This window comes from Cajanus cajan, chromosome 11 (assembly GCF_000230855.2).
Source record: "Cajanus cajan strain Asha chromosome 11, NIPB_CcT2T_4, whole genome shotgun sequence".
In the NCBI taxonomy this organism is placed as follows: Eukaryota; Viridiplantae; Streptophyta; class Magnoliopsida; order Fabales; family Fabaceae; genus Cajanus; species Cajanus cajan.
Genome location: NC_138527.1, coordinates 47173352 through 47199076, shown reverse-complemented (window position 1 = coordinate 47199076; position 25725 = coordinate 47173352). Strand labels below are relative to the sequence as shown.

At 30.0% G+C, this 25725-nt stretch overlaps 2 protein-coding genes and 1 long non-coding RNA gene across 3 annotated transcripts; 2 read left to right on the top strand and 1 right to left on the bottom strand.

The window, feature by feature from the left end:
- The first annotated feature begins 5769 nt into the window (after window positions 1–5769).
- Window positions 5770–12651, top strand: LOC145953035 (uncharacterized). Its single transcript, XR_014430571.1, has 3 exons — window positions 5770–5894; window positions 6343–6460; window positions 12384–12651. It is a non-coding gene; the product is annotated as an uncharacterized LOC145953035 (long non-coding RNA).
- PSY1R (Leucine-rich receptor-like protein kinase family protein) lies at window positions 7106–10788 on the bottom strand. The gene has a single exon (XM_020357925.3). It carries the CDS (start codon window positions 10465–10467, stop codon window positions 7258–7260), a length of 3210 nt encoding a protein of 1069 aa, XP_020213514.1. The 5' UTR covers window positions 10468–10788; the 3' UTR covers window positions 7106–7257.
- A 9602-nt stretch (window positions 12652–22253) lies between the features above and the next one.
- Window positions 22254–23624, top strand: LOC109797734 (uncharacterized protein C594.04c). The gene is made up of 3 exons (XM_020357857.3): window positions 22254–22537; window positions 22624–22887; window positions 22970–23624. The coding sequence occupies exons 1-3, from the start codon at window positions 22298–22300 to the stop codon at window positions 23435–23437; spliced, it is 972 nt and encodes a 323-aa protein (XP_020213446.2). The 5' UTR covers window positions 22254–22297; the 3' UTR covers window positions 23438–23624.
- The last annotated feature ends 2101 nt before the right edge of the window (window positions 23625–25725 follow it).

Below are 25725 nucleotides of genomic sequence, written 5' to 3'. Positions count from 1 at the left end.
CGTCCTCTTGCAACCAAAGCTTCATTAGCCTTCTCTGAGCTATCTTTTTTTGTCTTTTCTCCTCAGTTCATAGCTGTATAGGGCTCCACAAACTTCATTTAGAGACACAGCAACCTTCCCATGGAGTAGAGTTGTTTCCAGAAACTCAAACTCTTCAGGAAGTGATCCCAACAACATTAGGGCAAGATCCTCATCTTCAAAAGTCACGTCCAGGTTTAACAAATCAGCAACAAGCTGATTAAAACTAGTGATGTGATCATTCATTGTGGCACCAGGAATGTAAGTGAACCGAAACAGCCTTTTCTTCATGTGAAGTTTATTCTGACTGCTTTTCTTCAAGAACTTTTCCTCCAACTCCGTCATCAACTTACTAGCAGAGGTCTCTTTGCAGAATGCATACTTCTGCTCTCTTGATAAGCATGACCTTATTGTACCACATGCCAATCGATTGAGGGTCTTCCAATCTTCCTCTCCCATACTTTCTGGTTTCTTTCCTTCAATTGTAATGTCTAGACCTTGCTGAAAAAGAGCATCTAGAACCTCACTTTGCCACATGCCGAAATGACCGCTGCCATCGAAAATCTCTACCATCAACCTTGGATTCCCACCAACAGCTCTTTGCAAAATGCTTGAAGAAGCATTCAAAGTTGATGATGTAATTCTAAGTGGATTTTCTTCGTTTGCCATCTCAGCTCAATTTGAACAGAGGTTTAAAATTTGCTAAATGTCAAATAATAAAAAATCCAGGATTAAGGAAAAATTTTCTGATGTGCCGACTATAGAATACCTACAGCGCACAGAGCATAGTGTTTTTTCCTTAAAATAACCTGGCTCTTGATACCAATTGTTGCGGAAACGTCTAGCAAATTTTAAACCAAAAGCAAAACAAGAAAGAAAGAACACCAAGAATTTAACGAGGTTCAGCCAATTATGCCTACTTCCTCGGACACTACCAAATATATTTCACTAAGAAATATTACAATAGAGAGAGAAGAGAAAACTACAAGCCTTAGAAGTTACAAATGAACTTGTAGTTGGGATGATTTCAAAGTGAAGGGAAGGGTTTCTATATATAGAACCTAAGGCACTACACATTCCCAAACCTATCCAATGTGGGACTAATTTGGCCACATCAAAAAAAACTTATTCGATGTGGGACTAAATTTGCCACACCATATTCAACACCCTCCCCTGCAGCAGAAACTATGAGTATTATCTGATGGTGGTCCTCAGAGCACGAGAACTCTAAGTGCTTGCACCATCGGCTCTGATACCACTTATTGTGCACCGGGGTTTACCACACATATACACATGTCTCCACATTGGTAAAATATTGTCCGCTTTGAGCTCAAGTCCTCACGGTTTTGCTTTTGGACATCACCCAAAAGGTCTCTCTACCAATGGAGACAACTGTGTATATGTAAACTCATGTCCACTCTTGTTTGAACGATGTGGGACTATGTTTGCATCTCAACAATCTTCCCCTCAAAATAATAATACAAAATTAAAGATGAGAAATCATTTTGTTGTTTTGTCTTACTATTAAGACATAATTCAACCAATTTGATTACAAATCTTTCTACAAAAAGAGTGAATAAGAATTTTTACAATTAATGTTGTCTCATACTCCTTTCTAAATCTTCAAGCTTTTTTATCTAAGTATTTAATGAAGATGACCGTTACAAATCTTTGCACATCTTTCATAAATTTGTTTCGTTTGTCTTTATCTTCATTTCTTATGGAAAGAAGTATTCATGATGCATTAATTATGAGCATTAAATGTGTTTTATCAAATTATCATTTTTTGTCTAATTAAGAAAGTTACTTATCACCTTTAAAGTATGAAACGAAAGGAACGATTGTTTGTGACACTCAGAAATTACTTTCTTTTTTATAATTCACATATTTCCAAAGATTTGTTTGTCATTTCTTCGACACAAAACATGTCTATATATTCTTTTTTGTAGTGCAAGTTTCAAAAATACTTTTTAGTTCTTTTGATCCGTTAATAAATAATATAGATAAATATGATTTGGTTACAAGTATCATAAATGACATATATTAAATATTTTTGTCTTATAGATAAAGTAGTTTTTCTAAGAAACTTAATGTCAATATAACCAATCAATTACTATAATCTATTAATAGTATGATTTGAAAGATTTTTCTCTTTGAAAAATATTTTAATTTATTATCATTAAAACTTATACTCTAAAAAATACTAAAATTGTCTTTTAATCTAATATTAACACTAATTTTCATTTCAAAGTAATTTAGAACTTGGATGGATTGACATATCTTCTCAAAATACAAAATAGTGACAGATTGTAATCCAATGCTTTACGTCTCAATTGTATCGGCTCACTCAAAATTATTAAATATTTAATGGGAAAAACTGCAAATAATGTTTCATAGAAAATTACTACTCCAGAAGTCGATCAGTAGAGAGCATTAGATGGACACAACACAAATACAAATGCTTGAATCATTGAAGAAAGATCCCTCTTTCTCTCTCATTTTCATGTATAAGCATTTGTTTAGGAACGAACTCGAGGCACTCTTATCTCTAGATATTAGAAACAGAAAACTCAAAACTCAATGAACATCCGTACTGCTTGAAATTTACTCTAGTTGAAAACTATTGGGAAGCTTGTGACACACTACTGGAAGTACACTGAATGGAGATGCATATGCCATAAAGGATTAATTAAGAATTCAGTCCTTGTAACAGACGAAAGGCATGTTAGTCCTTATTTTCTCCTCGTATTCAGCAGCAGTGGGAGGCCACCAAAGACAACTAAGCTTTTCACTTGAATTTTCACGAATCACCACCAAAAAGGATCTGTACTACTGAGTGTACTTTTTAGAAATAAAGGGCAAAATGGTGAAACTAATGAAAATTAATACTACTAATTAGTTACTTAATAAGCAGATAATATAATAGTTTACATGCCGTTGAAAATAAAAACTGGGACCTGAATTATATAAAAGCTTCCTTACGTTCAAGGGTACCACTATGCATGCAGAAATGGAACCATATCTTCTATACATCGAGATCACATTTGCCATCTGCATTTGACCCAGCAAAAATTAATGCTAAATTAGAAAAAAAATAAATCTTGATCTCAGCACCAAATCAAATATATCTATTCAAGGTAAAAAATGATATCCTAGAAAGATCCTACTCAATATTATGCTTAGAATCCAAACTTTTGTATTGTCATCAAAAGCTGGAATGGAAACCTCCACCAATTAAAACTGAAGAATAAGATTTGAGAATTTATCAATGAGCCCAAGTACTTGGCATCTACCAATCGTTTTGCATATCCTTCACCCCTCACTTTCTACATGTAAACGTCAAGAAATTATTGCATGATACGAACAACCCCAAGTTCAGGCTTTAATTTGGTCAATTTTCATGTAACACGTAGCCAAGTTTTATCATCTTTTTATTTTTATTTTTTTTTATCACATATTTGATGAAATTGACAAGCTATGAACACCTGATGATCGCACGTACCATATAAAAGTTTCTTGTAAATGTTATATTCTTGACACTGTAACAAGTTCCAAGCATAAGTAACTACGTATATATTCTAGCAGGTACCAGGTTAAGCAGAACCCTGATTTATGTTTGTCACTCACCAAAAGAATGAAAAGATCTTGGACTAGATCAGGTCCAATATTAACCTCCAAGAATTGAATAAGTACTTCTCACAAAGGAACATATTCTATCTACCAACTAAACAAGATTCATCCTAAAGATATCGGGTCGTGAGTGGTGACATTTCTTGTTCTTGAACTAACAACCTGTCATTAATTAATAGACAAATTTCTTAGCAAATACATTTGGGTAAATAATTAGAAGCGAAAAATAAATAAATAAAAAGAGGTTGTTAAAAGTAGGTGACGTGAGAGAAGGTAGAATCCATCTGAGGGCCCATGTTCCCATGGCTAAGGCTAACACACTCCGCAGTGACCCTATTTTCATGCTCACCTTTGCCACTTTTTTAATCATGAACTCATTAGTTTAATTTACATTGGTATTGGTAACACAAGCAAGGGAATTAAGTAAGTATTTTATTGCATGAGGAAAACCACATTCATTCCCCCTCCCTACATCCTCTGAATGCTGCAATGCAATCCTCCCCACGTTCACTTCCTTTATACTCTTCCATTTAGTCAACACTACATGATACATACATATATAAATAATAGGTTCCTCTGTTTCCTCCACCTACTCCCTCAAGCTCTGTTGCGAGCTTTTTTTTTTTGAGTGTGAAAAACACTGATAGTGATATCTTAAGACGTACATGGGTGAGGTTGAAGAGTACAAGAAGCAAGGAGCTAAGACCCGTGGAAAGAGAAAGCGACATGGTTTTAGCAACAAGTGTGCTTCTTTGGTTAAGGAGCAGCGTGCTCGTCTCTACATCCTGCGCCGCTGTGCCACCATGCTTCTCTGTTGGTATATCCAAGGAGATGACTCAAACTAATGTTAAACCCATTTTTTGATTTCACCTTCTCTTACTCTTACAATATATGTATCTTGTTATGCTTAAACTCTTCCCCTTTTCAATCCTCCAACCCTGGGTTGCTTTCCTCTGCCTATCATTCTCTTTCCCTGTTTTTCTCTTTTTGACCCAATGGGATGGGTCTCACAGGGAAAGGAAACTTCTTATGTTACATTCACACTACTCTTCTCCTCAAACCCTTTTTCCTCTTGGACAATCCCTGTGCAAATGTTTGAATGTTGTATGTTATGCCAAACAACTTGTAAACTTTTAATCGTGAGTGTTCATCAGATGTGTGTGTGAAGATTTAGGGAAACTCCATACTCCATCTCTCTCTACGTATCAATTTGTTTTGGTTATACAGTGATTGTATCGCTTCTTCCTGTTAATGAGAATTTTACATTTTAGAATGAATGGCTTACAAAAGTTTCCAATCAAACATGTGAATACCAAACGAGATTGTATCAAGAAGAATACAGTTTTAAAGATTTAAGATTTCGTATTCAAATTTAAAAACCGAAAATCATTAAATATTGAAACTAAAAAAATATATAATTAAAAAGTGTTTTTATATTTTAATTTTTCAAAATATAAAATAATCAACATATTAAATAAAACTTGTTGATAAAAGAAAATACTAAGCCCAAGATATACGAAATGACATTTAATTCAATGTTTTTTTTTATATACAAAATAGAAATAGAAAATAAAGTGAACAAATAATTAAAATGAACCTTTTTTTTTAAACTGATGCAAAGTATTTAAGAATTTTAACTAGTTTAACTATCTTTTAGTGGAACTTCTTTTTCAACCACATTTTTTTACATCTATAATACTATAATAGACCAAATCTAATTTCGGTCAAAATAATTTTTCTTATAATTAAAAGAATACAAATACATATTTAATATTTATATCCAAATGTAATAAATTATTAAATTTTAAACATCTATAATACATGTTCTTATTATATAAGAGCTTCTTAAATAAGATCTTAAATAAATTAAATGGACCGAAAGTAATAAACTTAAACTTAACTTTTTAAAATATTTGAGAAAGTTATAATGTTAAAAAAAAATATACAAATTAATAATTTTAGTTTTAAAAAAATATAAATGATAATTGATGCTTTTATTTTAAGGAAATACATAAAAACAGGTTAAATTATTAAAATAACATTTTTAATGACATTTTACGAAAAGTAAATTAGATTAAAAAAAAATGTTAATTTTATTAACCCAGAAGCCATGGCTCTTGATAGTAGTATTTTTCCAGTTAGTTTATTTCAGGAAATTCATTTTAAAAATATATCATTTTTCTGTTATTGTCTTGTTGGTTTGCCCCTGAGTCTGAGCTTGTGGGGTTCTACATCTACTCAATGCGGTTCGTATCTTCACTCTGCTTTTTTTCTTTCGTATACAAAAAATGCAACGCATCATTCCAATATTTATGGCACAATGTTATTTGATTATTGGTTAATTTCATATGATTTTCAAATTCAATGGAACTATTTGACAACCAGCTTCCTTGTTTCCACTCATGGGTCAAAAAACATACATATACTCAATAGTCAATAACTAATCATGCACGTCTTTGATTCTTGCTGTATCTTCAATTAACTTCCACTATGTTTTTCTGTTGCATCATACCCCTCGCATTTTCTCAAAATTATACCCTAAACATTTTTAAGTTTTAAAAAAAAACCCATAAAAATGTCGTTTTTATCCACCATTGAGTCGTTCATCTCTTAAGTCTTTTTGCGTACTTTTATTATTATTAGACAGCAAAAAAAAGTAAAAGGAAAATCTTATTGATTGTTTTAAATTGAAAGGACGTATGCTGAAACTTGGAAGGAACCTGTCCTAGTGTGACCATATTAAGCAAGGATATATGACTGAGCGCATAACCAACACCATTGGCATATATTATTACAGAAACACTGCAGGCAGGTGAGATAAAACTGGCAAAGGGTTTATAAACTGTCATTTGTTTTAATCATCAATTTCATTGTTGATTTTTTGTCTGAGGATTTGTGGCATTTCATTTTGTAACAAAAGTAACCAAATGGAATGTGAAATTTGCTTCAGTTTGATAAGTCAAGTTTAGTATATATTCATGTTAGTTAATAGCATGCAAATGCATTTTTCTGTTTTACAAGATATATAGGACATGAAATTTGTTACATCAGTTATCATTCAGTTCAATTACTCTTGAATGCATAGTTTCAAGTGTCAACAATATAATTTGTCCAAAAGAATCAAACAAATGCTCTTGTACTGAATGGCCTGAAATATAACTTTATATTGGCATGGTTTTCCTCATTAACTTAAACTACACTATTCTGTCAAATAAAAAGGGTCTGACCTTAATAAAGTGAACGATAACAACTAAATTCAGTAAGTTGCAGTGCCGCAACATTAAGATTGAAATGTAAAATATGTCATAAGTCACATAACAAAGGCTTGTGGAGTTCGGATGTTGTATTGAGTTAAGAGAAAGAGTTAGTCGCATGAGGTATACTATATACTCTATGCATAAGAAATGATGCTAATTCTTCGTGTAGAAAGTTTTTCTGTGTAATATAGACAATCACGTAAAATAATTATCAAAATCTAATTACTAAATAAGTCTGGTAGGTAGAGTCATCATTTACAGTGGTAAAAGTGATTCTATGTATATTGAAATGCAAATTTTTTGCAAGTATACATATCTATTGTCAATATTTGTCAAGGACAAACATTTATCTCTAGTCTTTATTCATTTGCTGGTTGGATGATCCTACATTCTTCAGCCATTCAACAACTTCTCTGATGCTTGGTCTCTTGAAAGGATTCTCGTTGACACACATGCAGGCTACATCAAGAACCTGCTGCATCTCCTCTTCAAAGTCCTTCCCTCTCAGAAGAGGATCAAAGACTTGATCTTGTTTTCCTTCACTTCTCATTTGTTGAACCCAGGCAACCAACTCCCCTGACATTTTAGACTTGCTTAAATCTACAGGCCTCCTCCCAGTGAGCAGCTCAAGCATCACAACCCCAAAGCTGTAGACATCTCCTCTCAAAGTTGCGACCCATGCTTGTCCGTACTCTGGGGGTATGTAACCTAATGTACCTACAAGTTCAGTTGTAACATGAGTATGATAAGGAAGAATCAACCGGGCCAACCCAAAATCAGCAACACGCGCCTCAAACTTTTCATCAAGGAGTATATTGCTCGACTTTATATCACGATGCACTATATGTGGTTCACATATCTGATGCATGTAAGCCAATCCACAACTTGCACCTTGTGCAATCTTCAGTCGAGTAGGCCAATCAAGTTGAGATGGACCATCAGCCTTTTCATGCAGCCAGTAATCCAGACTTCCATTTTCCATGTAAGTATATATGAGAAGCCGAAAGCCCTCGTGCACACAATAGCCTTGCAATGCAACCAGATTTTCATGTTGTGCTGTCGACAAAGCTTCTACCTCTGCTTTAAATTCCCTTTCCATAAGACCCAAATCTCCTGAAAGTTTCTTGATGGCCAGAGTAGTTCCATTTGGCAACGTTGCTTTATAAACCAAACCAAACCCCCCACATCCTACTATGTTTGCCTGACTGAAATTTTCAGTGGCTTTTAATATTTCAAATATGGTAAGTTCCCTGATTTCATTTGTTTTATTAGGGAACAGAACCACTCGGCTGGCCTCTTTGTCAACTTCAGGATGAACCCCACTGTAAGAGTTGGCAGAAATTGATTCTAGTTCAATCTTGTCAGAGTCTCCACCTGGATTGATCCTCCTCTTGGATATTATCCACACTATCAACACTGAAATGAAGGAAACAGTGCCAAAACAGGCTGCAATGATAAATCCAATTATCAACTTTTTGCTTGAGCTGTGATCACGTGCAGTAGTAGCCTGTTGAGGGACACAAGAGCGCTGAACAACCGAACCACACAACTGAGGGTTTCCTTCAAAACTGGAAGAGGGGAAAGTATCAAATTGACCACCAGTTGGTATCTTTCCTTGAAGATCATTGTATGCCACACTGAAAGCAGACAAAAAATGCAAGCTTTTGAGTGAAATGGGAATTTCACCGGAAAGTTGGTTTCCTGAGAGGTATAGCTTCTCTAAATTAATCAAGTTAGAAATTTCTGATGGTATGTTGCCAGAGAATTTGTTGTAGCTAAGGTCCAGCTGATGAAGGACTTTAAGTTGGCCAATCTCTGTAGGGATACTGCCATTGAGACTATTGTTTCCCAGATATATTGCTGGTGGTAGGTTGGAAATCTGATTATATTGCATCTGAGAAACATTGTTGGCATTAGCAAATACGGGTAACTCCAGGTAAGTCCTTTCTACTTTATCATATGCCTTTTGTGATGTAAGTGCTGGAAGCCTTGTGAGCTCAGTTGGAAATATTCCTGTGAGGCGGTTAAAAGACAAGTCTATGTAGAAAAGCTCAGGAAGTGTGTACAACCAAGGAGGAATTGAACCACTAATTTGATTATAGGACAAATCCAAGACCTCAAGCTTCTTCAGATTAACAAGCCAGCGTGGTATTTGGCCGGTGAATTTACAACCACCCAAGCCTAGAACTTGGATCTTTTGGAATCCATCTGGATTTGTTATGTTGGCATCATTTGGCATCATTTCATTGAAAAAATTCTGGGAGAGCATAAGGGTACTAAGGTTCTTGAGTTCCATGAGTAACTTGAGAGACTCAGTGACATTACTGAGGTTGTTGGTAGAAATAGATAGGAAAGCCAAAGACTGAAGTCCAAGTATGTCAGGTGAGATCTGTCCCTCAAACTTATTAGATGCTAGCCTTAATGCTTTAAGTGACTTACAGGCATAAAGGGATGGTGGTAAAATACCGGTAAAGCTATTGTTGCCGAGGTCAAGTGCTGTGAGTTTGAGGAGTCCGGAGAAATTCAATGCTGAGAGGTCTCCCTCCAAGGAGTTGAGCCTTATATCCAACATGACAAGATTGACACAGTCCATCAGAGATGTGGGCAGAGTACCAGTTAGATTATTGGCGTGAAGGAGTAGGCGTTCCAATTGGGAGAGCTTACCAATATCCTTGGGAATGGGCCCCGTAAAATTATTGGAATAGAGCTCCAAAACTGTGAGGTTGGTAAGGTTAACAATGCCCGCACCAATGGTTCCACTGAGTTTATTGAGGGGCAACGAGATTTCTGTGAGAGCAACAACATCAAAAATATCACCGGGAAGGGATCCCGACAGAAAATTGGAACCTGCTCGAAACTTCTCGAGCTTGGAACACGCTCCTAATCCAGGCTGGATCACGCCAACGAAATCGTTGGAGGAATAATCCAGGAATCTGAGAGAGGACGAGCTACTGAGGTTACTACAGAGGAGAGAAGTGGGAATTTGACCTGTGAAGCTATTGTTACTAACATTAAAAGATGTCAAACTCCCTCCTGCCAGGTGCTGTATGAGAGAAGGTGCGAGTGTTCCGTGGAATAAGTTACTAGACAAATCCAGCTCCCGGATAGTATTATTGCCACTGATATCAGCTACAAAGGGTGGCAATTCACCAGAGAGACGATTGTGGCTTAAATCAAGAACCTGCAGGTGATTGAGAAGTGAGAAAAATTGGTTTGGGAGATTAGAAGATAATCGGTTATGTGAGAGATTGAGGTGGGAGAGAGCAGTGAGGTTTGTGAGAGATGGGGAGATGAAACCAGTGAGACCCCTGGATGGTAGCAAAAGATGTATGACTCTGAGATCCCCATCACACTGAATGCCTTCCCACAAACAGCAATCAACAGAAGCAGACCAGTTGAGAGGGGAGGGCGTGGATATGTTCCTGGAGAAGGCCAAGAGCGATTCTCTGTCCAGTTGGTTGCACGAGGAGGCTTGAACAAGAAAAAGGAACCCAGACAGAAGCAACAGTACTGTGAACTTGGAAACCATGTAGATGGAAGATGATGGTCTTTCCTGTGTCATGAGAAGGTAAAAATGGAGTCTTTAGGATCCTTGGCAATGCCATCCATTGACCATGTCCCAGGAAAGCCAAAGTAAGAAGCGAGAAAGTGGCGAGATGTTGACAAATGACAAGTATAAGGACAATATGCTAATGCCATTATTTGTATTTGTATTCTGTTGGAAGGGGCGGCCGGTAGTGGCTGAGTGGAATTTGTCTATGATTGACTAGTATGCCATACATATCGTCTGCAAGTGGAGCTCAATATTTATTAACTATGCTGCGTCCTCATAAGGGGATATTCTATATCTGTCTCAAGATGCATTTTCAAACCTTACTTACTTTCCACTCTCTCCTAACTCGTTTTCTTGTTCCACTACAAATTTTATAACATTGTGCCTTTAATCTACTCAAAAATATTTAGCAATTATGTTACTTTCACATTTGTGCGGGCGTGAAACAAGATAATCATACTAATAAAATAAAACTAAATTCCACTACCTCATTTCCATATCACTTTCAAAGTAGTCAAAGTTCAATGGTTTCAAGCACGAAACTCTTCCCCCAGATAATCCCCTGCATAAAAATATAAATCAAAAAATTAAATAATTTGGTTGGATTTATACATAATATGTACGAGTGTACAATGTTATATGTAACACTCCAATTTTTTTTAAAAGGTATTTTTGTAATTAATGACATTTTGTAATTTTAATAAAGGAATAAGGGTATTTTTATAATTTTATTATTAATGGCATTTTCGCAATTTTATTAAAGTTTGAGGGGTAAAAGGATAACTTGGAACGGGCTGTTCCAAAATTGGAACGGGCCGTTCCAAGCAATAAAAATATACTGAAATTTCAAATTGAGAACGGGCCCAGAACGGGCCGTTCCAACAAGGAGAACGGGCCGTTCCGGAGGGAGAACGGGTCGTTCTGCTGAGATTGAGAACGGGCCGTTCTGGTTTCAGAATGGACCGTTCTGCTTTTTGAAAACGGGTCATTCCGATATTAGAACGGGCCGTTCCAGTTGAGAATTTTACGCATATTTGAACGTTCCGGAACGGGCCGTTCCAAAATCAGTACGGGCCGTTCCGGGTGCGTCAGATTGCCTATAAATAGGAGGCAGGGGGCTGTGAAAAATCATACAGCCAGAAGTGGAAATTTAGAGAGAGAAAGAGAGAGAGAGAGAGAGAGAGAGAAAGAGAAAGAGAAAGAAAGAGGGAAATAGAGGGAAAGAAAGAGAACCTTATCTCTTTAAAATTTTATATACTACTATGTTATTTATTTATGTTATTTTCTTGATACATTTATTTAGTGGGGTGTCCCTGACCTCATTTATTTGCTTAACCTTTGATTATTTTTGTCTATAATAATTATTAAGGTGTTCATATTTTATATTGTTTTATTATTTTATAATGATCGTCATTTTTATTTATGTTATTGGTACTATTAATATATTCTTGTTACGTAAATATATTATAAATATATTTATAATCAACTATGATATAATTGTGATATCTTGGACTCGTCTTGTTATTATTTTTCATGGATTTATAAAGATAAATATTGTTCTATGACCATAGAAGATAAAGTTTGAATTATTTGTAGTTGGAGGTTTGACCTTGGGGATTTAAATGAGTAAGAAATGAAGGTGAAATATCCTATTGTTGGTTAAGGTAAAATATCCTTTTATTGGTTGATATTATGATGATGCTCATTTATCCTGACTAGTCACTACAAGTATAATTCAAATTTTATTGTATCATGAAAATTTAATATATGATCTGTATATATATATATATATATATATATATATATATATGTTTAATATTGATTATAAATAATTCTGTATATTCTTTTGAGTTATTATATTTATTGGATATTGTTCTTACTCCTTTCTTTTCTTTGTTTTTAAAATTAAATATATTATAAAATAGATGGATCTACTTGAGATTCCAGATCATTTTGCAGTTGTTGTTACTGCTGTCCTACTTGGAAGAACTTGGAATATGGAGGCTATTTGATGGATCTGTTATAATTTTATTTGTCAACCATATTATTTCAATTGTAATTTTTTTTCCACTATTAATGTAAATATTATAATAGAAGTGAAAGAAAGGAATATTGTGTAAAATAGTACGTTATTGTAAATATTTTAGAACGATATATCATGTTTTAAATTCACAAAATATTCTTTTTCTTTATCTTTATCTTTATTAAAAAAAAATTTTGTTAATGATTTAATTGCAAAAATATTATATAAGAATATATATAATTATTATTATATAAATTAGGCGTTACAATCAGGCGTTACATTATATGCGCTTAAAGGCATGCAAATTATAATACTGAAATAATATTATGTATATAGTACCTTGACTTTAACAAAAATACTTTGGATTACAACACGCAAATGTCAAGTTAGGAGCAATGCCCCACATAAATTTACAAAAATAAAATCAATATATGATTTCATGGCGATAATCAAATTATCATGTGTAAAAGGAAAAATAAAACTATTATTCTATGGTGATAATCAAATAATTCTTATTTTTCATATATTTCACACACATATTTGTATATATTTTAAAAGAATGTATTATGTCAATTTTGATGCATATAAATAAGAAGATAAATAATTTTAGATTAATATAAAATTTTGTAAGTATGATCCATGTAAAAAGAATTAACTTTCATTTTCTTTTAAAATAAAATAAAGGATGAAAAATACCCTTCATTCTTTTAATCGAAGGAAAATAAAAGATGAAAATGAAGAATAATTCTTTTAAAGTTACAGTTTTAGTAAATTGATATCTTCTCTTTATATATCGTTAATCTATTATATATTGATAAATTACTAAATAATATTGGATTTATGAAAAATTATAAATACAATTTATGTCACGAGAATTGTCAATTTTAAGGTAGATTTTGCAAATTTATTTAATGAATGTTGATGAATAGTGCAGAAAAGACTTTAACTCAAGCAGGTAAATTGACAATTCTTTTATTTTATGAAAAAATTAGACTATACACTTATAATGTAAAGTAATTTTATAGTGTCATCTAGTTACAATCAATTTAGTTTATAATATTATTTCTGATACTCTTCAATTATAGTAGTATATAAGTATTATAGATTTCTAAAATATTCCAAAGTTTTATTTTTAATATATATAATTGAATTAGATTGCACTGATAATAGAAAAAAAATGTTATTATCTAATATGAATTTTCACACATATATATATATATATAATATTGTTGGTTATTACAATAATTACTTTAAAATATTATTACAATATAAAAATAAAACACTAAAATATAAAATATCATCATTATTTTATTATTTAAATATTAAAATTCATTCTTTATTGTGTCTTCTTGTAATTCAAAATATACTTGACGATATTGTGGGGAGATGAATTAATGTAATAAAGGCCTACCAATTTAATTAAACGAGAAAGGAAATTATTGTAGACAAATTTATATAATAAATATTACTGTAGATTACCAATGAAAAATATATGTGATGTATGTGCAAATGATGTAATCAGGTAATTATTTAATCATGAAATTAAAGTATGAGGTTTGAAAACTTGTTTTGACTTGTTAGGTGCACATTTTATATGCTTAAAGGAAAGAATAAGTAGGGTGGGGGATTTCAGATGAGAAAGCAAATTGTTATTATAAATTTAGGGTACTTTTCGATGTCTACGCAATTCAAAACTAGTTTTTACGATGTGAATTAGAAAATAGGCCAAGAGTAGTTTAGAATTCGGATGATCTATGTAGATAAATAATATATATAACAACCATGTGAATATATTCATGTTACTACAATGTTCAATGTACGTGCATGTTGATCAACGAAATTCTATGACTGGTGAACCAAGTTGAGAACATATTTAACTACATACACCAAAATAGCACGCAAGGCAGTATCGTATAAAATATTATTGTCATAGTAATGCAGGTCGACTTAGGGATATTTAAGACTTTGAACAAAAATTAGATTAAGACCTTTTAGTAATTAACACATAATATGCTTTTAAAATAAACTTAATTGCATTTTGTCATAAATTTACTCTCAAATCATTTTATACCCCTCGCTCCTCCCCCAAAATGTTAAGAATATTGAAAATTGTAACCCTCTATATGTAATAATAATCATGAATTTTTTTTATTTAATAATAGGTTAGTTTGTTAAGCATAAATGACCCAAAGCCTAATTTTTTAAAACTAAATAGTTTACTAAAAGTCTTCACCTAATTTTTTTCTAAAATTATTTATCCTAACTTGGGCTTAATATAGTCTAACTCAGACTCATGTAGTCTAGTCTACATTCATTCTTAGTCAACATAGATATCAAACAATTCAATAATATTAAAATAAAAAAGTCAATACATTAATACAGTTAAAAATTAAAATCATCTTTTTTTTTCACAAAAATTAAAATCATCTATGTAATATACATAATATATGTGATATTTATATTGAATTGTCTAACATTTTGACTTATCTTATATGAAAATTAATATAAATTCAAAATGATCCTTTATAATCATGTCAAGTTTAGTCCGATAAGAGGTGAGGATTATAATTCACAATATTCTCAAAAATTTAAGGTGAAATTCACAAAAAAAAATATAAATTGTGAACCAAAGAGAGATTTGTAAATCAAAATTCTAAAATTTGTAAATATTATTTTTTATCTTTGTAAAATATCTTTCATCCTTGTAAAATAAGTAAATATTGGTTTTAGTCTATGTAAAATATTTTTTTTATTTATGTTCATCTTTCTAAAATTTTAAAATCATTATTTTTTATTCCTAATAATAATTTTAAGATAGATAAATAATATTTATTTTAAGAACTTGTAAAAAAAATTTAGAGGTGTCTTACATTAATATAATATCACTAATAGTTGTAAGTAATACCTAAGATGATCACTTAATTTTTTAATAAATAAATAAGTAGTTAAAAATGATCACCTAATAATATAAACTAAAAATAATATTTCTAAATTTTTGAAAGATGAAAAATAATAAAAAATTTACAAGAATTAAAATTAAAATTTATTTATTATATAGAGACTAAAAATATATTTAAATTTAAAAAAAAAATTTGATGCAGGGTATGAAACAATATCATTTCTTTTTTGTAACATTAGGGGGAAAAATTATATATTAGTTGCTAAAAATCACTTTAAGAACACGTTTCTAGATTGTTTGTACTTTATATCAATTATGAATTTATTTTAATAAATTTCTTCATAAGTATTTCTAGAAAAAGAAAATAGAAAAATAAAGTAAAATAAAATAATTTTTTTCATAAACTAAAATTAATTTATATATAAACTAATTTATAGGAGTTCTCTCCATTTAGTTTTTTCAAGATTTTATTTTTAATTCATGCATAAACTAATTTTAACTTATGGAAAAACTTATTTTGATTTTCCTTCTTATTTTTCTCTTATAAAAGTATTTTTAAAGAAATCTATCTAAACAAACCCTATTTAAAATTGGTATAGAATATTGAAAATTTTGAAACTGTTAAAATTTTTAAAAAATATTTTCTACCTTAATTATTTAACAATCGTCTAAAATGAAGCTTACTTTACAATCTTTGAAATTTTTTACAAGACTTCTTGATTTTTTGTACTAAAAACTAATTTAAAAAATTAAGAATAATTGTTATGCTTTTAAAATTATGCTTATATTTGTAGTTTCATTCTAATTTTGAAAGCCTCAATTTTTGTCTTGAAAGACGCCCAGAGAATATTAATTCACTCGGTTGCTATTTTTTATCTCAGTTAGAAACCGAACCTTAATTAAAGAACATGAGTACCTAATTATTTATGCTAATGACTTTGTTTATTTACTTACCATTTCAAAAAATACGACTCTCTCTAGTCCATAATTTTTTTTTAATGTTTTAAACTTTTTTTCATTTTTTTTTATATTTTACACATTTTAAGTGATATTAATTATTTTTTTCAGGTATATCTTTATCTAATAATTGTTATTCCTATGCTATAATTTTTATTATTAAAGATATCAAATATAAATATTATAGACTTTATATGTTATTGTTAAATTTTTTTAATAAATGTGAAAAATCTAATATATTTGTCACTATTTGATCATTAAAAAAAATCATTAATTTGCATTGGATATCATAATTTGAACAGTTTGAAAGTTTGGATGCATTGACGTGGGAAGGAGCGGTGAAGACTATTGCTTTAAATTTCTGTTTCTAAAAGCCGTGTTGACCACTTCGTTACTTACTCTGTCCTATTTCACATTTTAAATGCGAAGAATTCTATACATTTATGTTACTTAAGGATATATATTACTCATATTGATAAATTGATATGCACGCACCTTTTAAATAGTTTAAGAATAATTTTTTTATATTTATTTTATTTTATAAATATTTATAAAAATATTTTAACAAATTTATAAAATATCTCACAACATATTTTAAGTTTATTTTGATAAGCTAATATAATTTTTTATTTAGTTTATATAAAAGCTTATTAAAAAATATTTAAACTTAAATTTTGTTATTGATGAAAATATTTTTTTTTCATTCTTTCACTATAAACTAAATTTATATTTTTTTTTTCATTACTCCTTTCAAAGTTTATCATTTTTAAAGAAGTTTTTATTTCTCTTTATTTTTTTTCTTCTCTAAGTTTTTTTTCTCTTCTCCCAAAATTCAATTCTCCTATCATAAAAAAATTGTAACTTTCTTCTCTCTAAAATAGTAAATCTTGAATAATTTTATTGTTAATATTTATATAATAATTTTTAATCATAATTTTGCAAATTATATAGAATTCGTTTTTAATTTTTAAAATTATAGTTCTTAATTTTTAATCATGGTTATATATATTATTGACTTCTTATATTTTGTTATCAATTTTTTTTTTTATAAATTAAAATTTTCTGAATGATGACCGGTGATTTTTTTTTTAATTTCAGACTCAAATTATCTCTAAGCTTTCAATTGAGAATTAGTTCCGTAAAAATCAAAACTTGAGATTTTACAAGGAAATAAAAACTCTAATTAGGACAATTAAAAAATAATAATTTGTGCATTAGTTTAATTATATAAGTTTCTATTGTGTATGCTAATATTTATAAGAAAAAAATTTGGACAAAAAATTCATAATGAAAAAAATATTTTACAACCTTAGGTTAACATGTCTTTGAAAGTTTAAAAAGCAATATTTAATATCTATTCGCATAAAATTAATTAATCTAAAAATACGTCTAAATTTGATTTTTTTAAGAGTTTAAGAAACATATATATTCTTAATGTAAATTATTTTAAAGTCAACTAATTAGAATTTATTATTGATATAACTTTTAAAATGATTAATATAAAAATTAATAAATTTATTATACATAGTATTATATGGTGACTATGAGATGATAATAAATCTATCGACATACTGTAGTATAATTGATAAATAATCATATGTTTTTAAGCATGTAATTAGTATCTTAAATGAATTTTAGTATATTGAGATTGGGATTTTTGACTAAAGAAACACCTTAAGTTTATAATTAAAAAAGATAATGTAAATATTTTTCATATCATCGGTGCATGTATTTATTTACTTATTTTTTAATGTATAATTATTTTTTTTTTGCGATGCTAGTCGATAACTATTATTATATAATTTAATAATATTTGACATCACATGCATTTAATTACGTCAATATCTTAGTTAATAAGAATGTGAAACTTTTTGTACCATATTAATTTATTTTTTTTAAGAATTCCTTATACATATATTTTCGTTGCAAAATTTGTAACATATTCTTAATTATTTAGAAATGATTCTTTATATCAGTCTTAAGATAATTATTGTAAAATGTTAATAAACTTACAATAATAATAATTTATATAATTGAATGATGACTTATAATAATTTATTATTGTATATATTATAATTATTATTATTATTTAAAAAAAAAAACTCTAGAATCACATGTGAGGATAGGAAAATTATCAAAAGAGAAGTAGAAAATTCTGTATCAGTATGCAACTATGCATGAACACACATTTTCCCTCCCTTGAAGAGAAATAGAAAATAATATCAATAAAGATAATAAATGATATAAAGAAAATTAAGTTTGGGATAGAAATTAAAAAAAAAAAAAAAAAAAAAAAAAACGAGGCCCAGTTTTGGGTCATTTTGAGTGGCAGCAAGAGCGGTATGGAAAAAAAAAATAGAATTGAGAAAATATTTTATTTTATTTCTGACATTTATATAATTATAAAATAAACCACAAAATCAAAGAATCGGTGGTACAATTTAGTGCCAAAATTTGTTTCTTCATCATAAATTTTATTTATATATATATATATATAAGAAGAGATTCACTTGCTTTAAAAGTAAATTTAATTAGACTTATTTCACTTGATAATTTATGTTTTACATCAAATTTCAATAGTCTAACCGTTGAATTAATTTTTTTTAATGTAAAGAACAAGTCTGCAAAGTTTTAAAAAAATTTAAAATTATTTGATATTTCATTTCATTAATTCAAATCAATATAAAAAAATATTTTTATGATTATTTGTCTATTTTAAATAGTTAAATGATGTATCAAATAGTTTTTAATTTTTAAAATTGTTTTCAAACTTGATCTATGTATTAAGATTTTTTAATTTAACGATTAAATTATTAAAATTTGATGTAAAACATGATTATTAAATAAAATAAGCCTAAGTAGGCTTATTTTTAAAGTAAATAGATCCCTCCTTTCTATATATATAATTATATATTAATTCTTTTAATTTAAAAAAGTATATAGAAAAATAATTTTAAAATACTAAGTGTATAAAAAAGATAATTTTATAATTATTTATTAAAATGAAAACTAGAAATAAAAAACATTTTATATTCCCAAACATGTTTATGGATCCTTGCTTAAAAGATGGGATTTAAGATGACAATTTAACTTAAATTTAATGGATAGTTACAAATATCATTCCTAATAAGTAAAGTTTTTATTCATTAGATAAGTTTATATTTTATAATTAAGATTTAAAAGATTTCTGAATATTTTTCCATCAAGTTAATTAATGTGTTTTATTTTATAATTTTATACATCTAATTTTATGATCCAATTTTACATATCTAATTTCAATATATTAAAATAATATTCTTTCCTTATTATCTTTTAAGAAAATATACTTCATTTAAATAAAACAAGGATTATATATGAAAAAAAGGAGAATAAATTTAATTATCAATTGTGGACACATAGATACTGAAATTTCTAAGTGCATGAATTTGATAAAGATTAGTCTACTCTGTATTCATAATTCATCCCAGTTAAGAAAAAGAAATTTGAAGATGCAAATCATGCAATAATTGATAAAGCCTATACATTGTTGGGCTCGTACATAACACAGGCTAAGCCCATATATTATGTAATTTTAGCATGGAGAGGTTTTCCAGTTAAACTAGACATTGAAGTTGAACATCAGACAAACTATCGAGCACGTGTTGGCTCAATCGATAAGCGAATTGTCTTAATCTTGATTAGGAATAAAAGTTTACAAGATTTGGTCAGTTGGACTTATCATTTTTTTTATGATGATATAAAGGGGCTAAAAGGCCAAGTTAGACAGGCTTATCTTATCTCTCAGGATGTCAACTGAACTCCTATAGGACCAATGATATTTTTCTCTACAAATTAAAAGCCAAAGACCAATAATATGTCACACCCTGCACTCGCCATTTTGTGGCATTTGAGCTTCATTATTTTCAGAAACGGATGATGGCTTAAATGTATTTTAGATTTGGTTATTGGCGATGGATATATATCTTGAGTGAGGGAGCCATTATCATTTGTAGCTGCTAATGAGAGGGGTTGTAAGTAGCATTGCTTGCTGTAACAAGTGTAGCCATGGCTAGCTAATTTCGGACACACAACATACGTTGTTGAAATACAAGGCATGGCAAAACGTTTGATTTAGCTAGCAACATCTTGAAAGCATTTGTTGATTACTTACGTTTGATATACAAGCAGTTAGCTTAGTCTTTATAGGCTTGCAAATTAAATTAGTATATAATGTTTTGGTCTGCACCGCAAACCTATAATAAAAATATGAAAAAGCTAAATGAATTAGGCTTTCATGAACGTCAAACTTTTGCATGCTAAATGCAGAAAACCAACATATTACGCATGGTGAGGAATAAGGAATACTGTCGTGGCCGTGTTGTGAATGGAGCAAGCATTGAGATTTGAGAGGCCATTATTGATGTTTGATGACACATATATAATCCTTTACTCTTTCCTTGTTTCTGCGTTGATTGCGGGGTTTGTAGAGGGAAGTTGAGATTCTGTTTGTTTGTGTGATTAAGTTGTCATGCGGATGGATTCTAATATATATATCATTAGGGACACCACTATATATAGTCTATAGGATGCAAACATCATTGCTACACTGCTAAGGTAATCATATAGTTTCACTTTAATGATTTACGCTGTTTTGGATTCGTGCCATTCTAACCTCTTTGATGTGACAGTCCCGTTTACGATCTACTTGTCTCTCCCAACTAACTGTGACACCAAAATTACTGAGGTTAATGACACTACTTGTATACTCTTGCATTGCATCGTATTATATTATGCAGTACGAGACTTCAAGCAAAGGAATGCCTTCACAGTATCTATTTTGTTGCCGTGTTCCATTCTGGTGTTAAAAATATTTAGTTCTTATGTGCGAACACTTCACCACTATGATAGAATCTAAATAGCTATAATTTTCAAAAGCAAATTGCAGCTGGCTTCAACTCATATATAATTAAGAGCACGGGTGATCTTGGACTTTAGGATAAAGTGAATTTCTTCCACATCATTATTAGGCTTCAGGGAGATGAGATATATAAATATATAATTCGTTAAATTTAAATATGAACTAAATTTGCTCAAGCTAAATTTTGTAGCTGCTTGGCTGGTATCATTTAAAAGACGAGCGACGAATCGATAAAAAAAATAAAATTATAAGCCCTGTTAGAAGAATTTTCTTCTAAAGAACGAATAACAATTTAAAGACATTATAATTAATGTATTTTAGCAATTAAAAATATTTTAATCTAAAAAAAATTAACATATGAAATAATATAAATTAGATCTTATACAATATAACAAGTAATTATTTTTAGTTAAATTTTATAAATAAAAATAGAGGTGTAGTATTTATTTCTAGCCAAATCCTCATAATTAATGATAGTAATATTATTTGTACAGAAAAAACAAATCTGTTTTATTATTAATATCATAATAGTACTATATGTAGATAGTTGGCAATATTGAATGACGCTTTCAAGAATGAAAGAAATGTAAGATAGTCACAAGTCATTACAGGATTAAATTGTAAGAAAAATATGAACATTAATTTAATTTTCCTGAAAATCAATAATGCTGAGAAATATTTAACACTTAAAGTGAGAAGTGAGAAGGATTACACAACTTTAACCGAGAGTTTGAGCAATCACCTATAATCTATTCCACTTTCCAATTTTCATATGTAATATAGGTGTGTGAATAGAGGATATGATATTGGTGGGTTTTAATTTGAAAGAGAGACATAAAAGTTAAAAGAAACGAGCGTGGGATGATAGAATCACGTAATCATTGTGTGGGAAAACGGATGAGGCTAAGGCTAATTGATAGTAAGCAGGTGAGCGTGGGGAGCCACTAAAGGGAATTATGCTGAACTTTGTATGGGCACGCATTATTTGAAGGTTAAGCTTTCCAATATTTTGGAGCTATAAAAGTGGAAGCCTCAACGAAGAAGCAGAGCAGAGCCTACAATAATGGGTTGTAGCAGTGTGAGTCATAGCAATCTGAAGAACGCTATCATAGCATTCTTGGTCCCTCTACCCTCCATTCTATTCTTCCTCTCATTCAAATCAGCCTACTCACAATCTCCATCTTCTTGGTCAGCTCTGTGGACATGGTGCTATCACCACCCTTTGCTATTAGCCAACGTCCTTTTCTTCTTCAATGTGAATTTCCTCTTCTGGCTCATCGGCCTAATCCAATCCACCCACTGGGTACACTTTCCTCTTCCCTTGCCTTCACTTCACAGTTCACTCATATATATATATATATTGACATGCAGCTTTTGGTGTTGGTGCAGATGATTGACCCGTATTGGACAGTGATACCTGTGATGCTTGTTCATTACTATGCAAGTCACCCTTTGGGTGAGTATAACTGGTTGAGGTCGAGGGTGGTGATATTGCTGACTTGGGTGTGGAGCATTAGGCTGATCCACAACTACTTCAGGCGAGAAAAGTGGCAGTGGGGTGCCAGGGAGGATTGGCGTTTCACTGATTTGAGTCAACAGTATGGAAGGCATTGGTGGTGGGCTTCCTTCTTCGCCATCTACGTCCCTCACCAGGTTACTTAATTAGTTAGCATTTCTTGCTTTTATTACACGCATGAGGCATAGGCATGAACATGAACATGTGCTAAATTTGCAGGTGCTTCTGATTGGATTATCACTTCCGTTGCATGTAATCCACTCGGTGAATGAGCCTTTGAGCATGTGGGACTTGGTAGGCACAGTTGTGTGTATCTGTGGCGTTGTCATAGCGTACACGGCTGATACTCAGCTTTACAACTTTGTGAGTAGAAAGGAGGAGGAAGGAGTAGGGGTCCCTATTCTTGAGAAAGGGTTGTGGTATTACTCTCGGCATCCCAATTACTTTGGAGAACAAGTGTGGTGGTGGGGACTGGTTGTGTTTGCTTGGAACCTGGGACATGGATGGACTTTCATAGGGGCATTGGCTAATACCAAGTGTTTGGCTTATGTGACCAAACTTGTGGAGGACCGAATGTTGAAACAAGATAACAGAGCAGAAGCGTATACCCTCTATCAGAAGACAACTTCCGTCTGGCTACCTTGCTTCAAGTACTCTCCTTTAGAACTCAAATCTAAGGATGCCTAATTCATCTTCTTTCTTAGTACTCTACTCTCTGTTTCTTGCTTAGTTCATTCTACTCTCATCACCAACTTCTACTTTATTTTGCCTCGTTTGCTCATTATGTGAGAGGCCCATCAGTTGGATCAAGCTTCTGTACTCACTCATTTTTGTATAATATTTATCAGTAATCTAATCCTAGCTCTTCATTGCATATATTATCTTACTTTATCTTTTAAATCACAAGGTTTTTCCCTGTATACAATAATATATCTTTACAAATTTTGGTCATTTAAGTAGGTTGTACTTGGATTATTTTTTGGTTTGGGATTTTGTTTACACTTAATTTCTTTTTTTATCTCTTTTTAAGATTGTGTTTTACAAAGAATCAAACTCAAGTCTTCCACCCACAATTCAACTACAACTATGACCACTAATGTGTTTTCAAAATCCTCAATTAAAATATTTTTATCTATAAAATACATAAACATATTTTATGTAATTTTATATTTATTAATTAATTAAATAATTTGACTAACATTTAATAAACTAAATTAACAATTTTAATTCAAATTAAATCTTTAATTTTTAACTAATTTGGTAACTTTCAATCGACTTATTTATCATTATTATTTAAAAAAGTAACCTAAACGTATAGTAAATGTAGTCCCAAATGAAACCATAAATCTATTCTTACACTATAAATTCCAAATATGAGATTCTCATTTTTCATGTTCTTTAAATAAGATTTTTTTTAGTATTCTCACTCTTTTCTTTGTTGGATACTTCCCTCCCCGTATGATTTATTTCATAATCAAAGTTACGATTTAAATTTTGGATAATTTAATTAAAAAATACAAATTTCTACCACTCGTATTCTCCAGTAGTATTCCTTAAATTAGTATATATTATTAATATGGCATTGTCACATTGTATTTCTTTCTATCTATGTAATTAAACAATAAAAATATTTAATATTCTTCAAAAATTAATAATTAATATAATATTAAAATAATAACAGGGATAATATAAATAATAGTAATAAAATGTAAAAACAATAAATAATAAGTTATTACTAAAATAATGATAAAGAAAATATAAAAATGCTAATAAAGTATACGTATAAATTAGAAAGAAAACAAATGTGACAGACGCATGGTGTATTCATGTGTTTTGTTTTTTAAAAAATTAGTCCATAAACATGATTTATATGTTTTTTTAAAATTAATAATTAAGAATTAATATGTTCTCGTGAAAAATGACTTCAACCGAAACAACATTATTTTAACACATACCAACATTGGATATGGAAGTGGAAAGTGACTTATGTCAGCATTATTTTAACACATATCAAAATTAAACATAACAGTATTAACATCAGTTTTAAAAAAAATTTAAATCGAATCGAACCAATTCAATGTATAAAAGTAGATCGGTTAACTAATTCATATTTTATAAAATGGATTGATTTCATTTTTTTTAAATATAGATCAATTCTTTTGAAATTAAATCAGTTTGGTACGGCATAATTATTCATTTTTTCTTATATATAGATTAGTTTTTTTTTTCAAAAATTGAACTGACAGAACCGATCTACTTTATAAAAATGGATTAGATAATTGAATTGATTTTGTAAAGTAGTTCGATTTGAATTTTTTTTTCAAAATGGATCAGATTTTTCAATACAAATCGGATCAGTTCAGATTCGTTTATATTTTTTACACACTCCTAATGAGTATCAATATATTTGATAACGTATAAATTATGAAAAATAATTTTAATATTATAAAAATAAGAATGTTAAAATACTTTTTATAGTCTTTATAATTTTATTCACTTTACCTTTTAATCCCCATAATTTAAAATAAACAACTTAAGTTTCTATACTTATTTTTTTAAAATCTTTTTTAATCATTATAGTTTAATATATATCTTTTTAATTTCTATACTTGTAATTTTTTAATCTTTTAATTCCTAACATTATTATTTTCTTTTTGTAACTTGTCTCTTTTGTGTTAATGTAATAGAGATATGAATTTAGGGATAAATTCAAATTTTTGTGTTTAATGTAGAAATGACAATACGGTGGAGTGAGTACATGTTTCAATATCCATGTCCTCGTTCCCTTTCTCATACCATATATTCATTCTCATTTCAATATCTGTTAGGTATGAAATTTGCATTCCCATTTCTATCTTCCCATTTCTATCTCTGTCAAGTATAGGATATATTTGTACCTGATAAAAATCAACTCATTTTTTTTACAAAAAAATATTAATTTTTTTTCAACATAGAGTAGTAATTAAAAAATCACA

What these genes read in the sequence shown, in the direction of transcription:
- PSY1R (XM_020357925.3), bottom strand. Translation starts at nt 10,467, where the DNA reads ATGACACAGGAAAGACCATCATCTTCCATCTACATGGTTTCCAAGTTC.
- LOC109797734 (XM_020357857.3), top strand. Translation starts at nt 22,298, where the DNA reads ATGGGTTGTAGCAGTGTGAGTCATAGCAATCTGAAGAACGCTATCATA. An exon ending in TAATCCAATCCACCCACTGG is followed by an intron (nt 22,538 to 22,623) that starts GTACACTTTCCT and finishes GTGTTGGTGCAG; the next exon opens with ATGATTGACCCGTATTGGAC. An exon ending in CCATCTACGTCCCTCACCAG is followed by an intron (nt 22,888 to 22,969) that starts GTTACTTAATTA and finishes CTAAATTTGCAG; the next exon opens with GTGCTTCTGATTGGATTATC.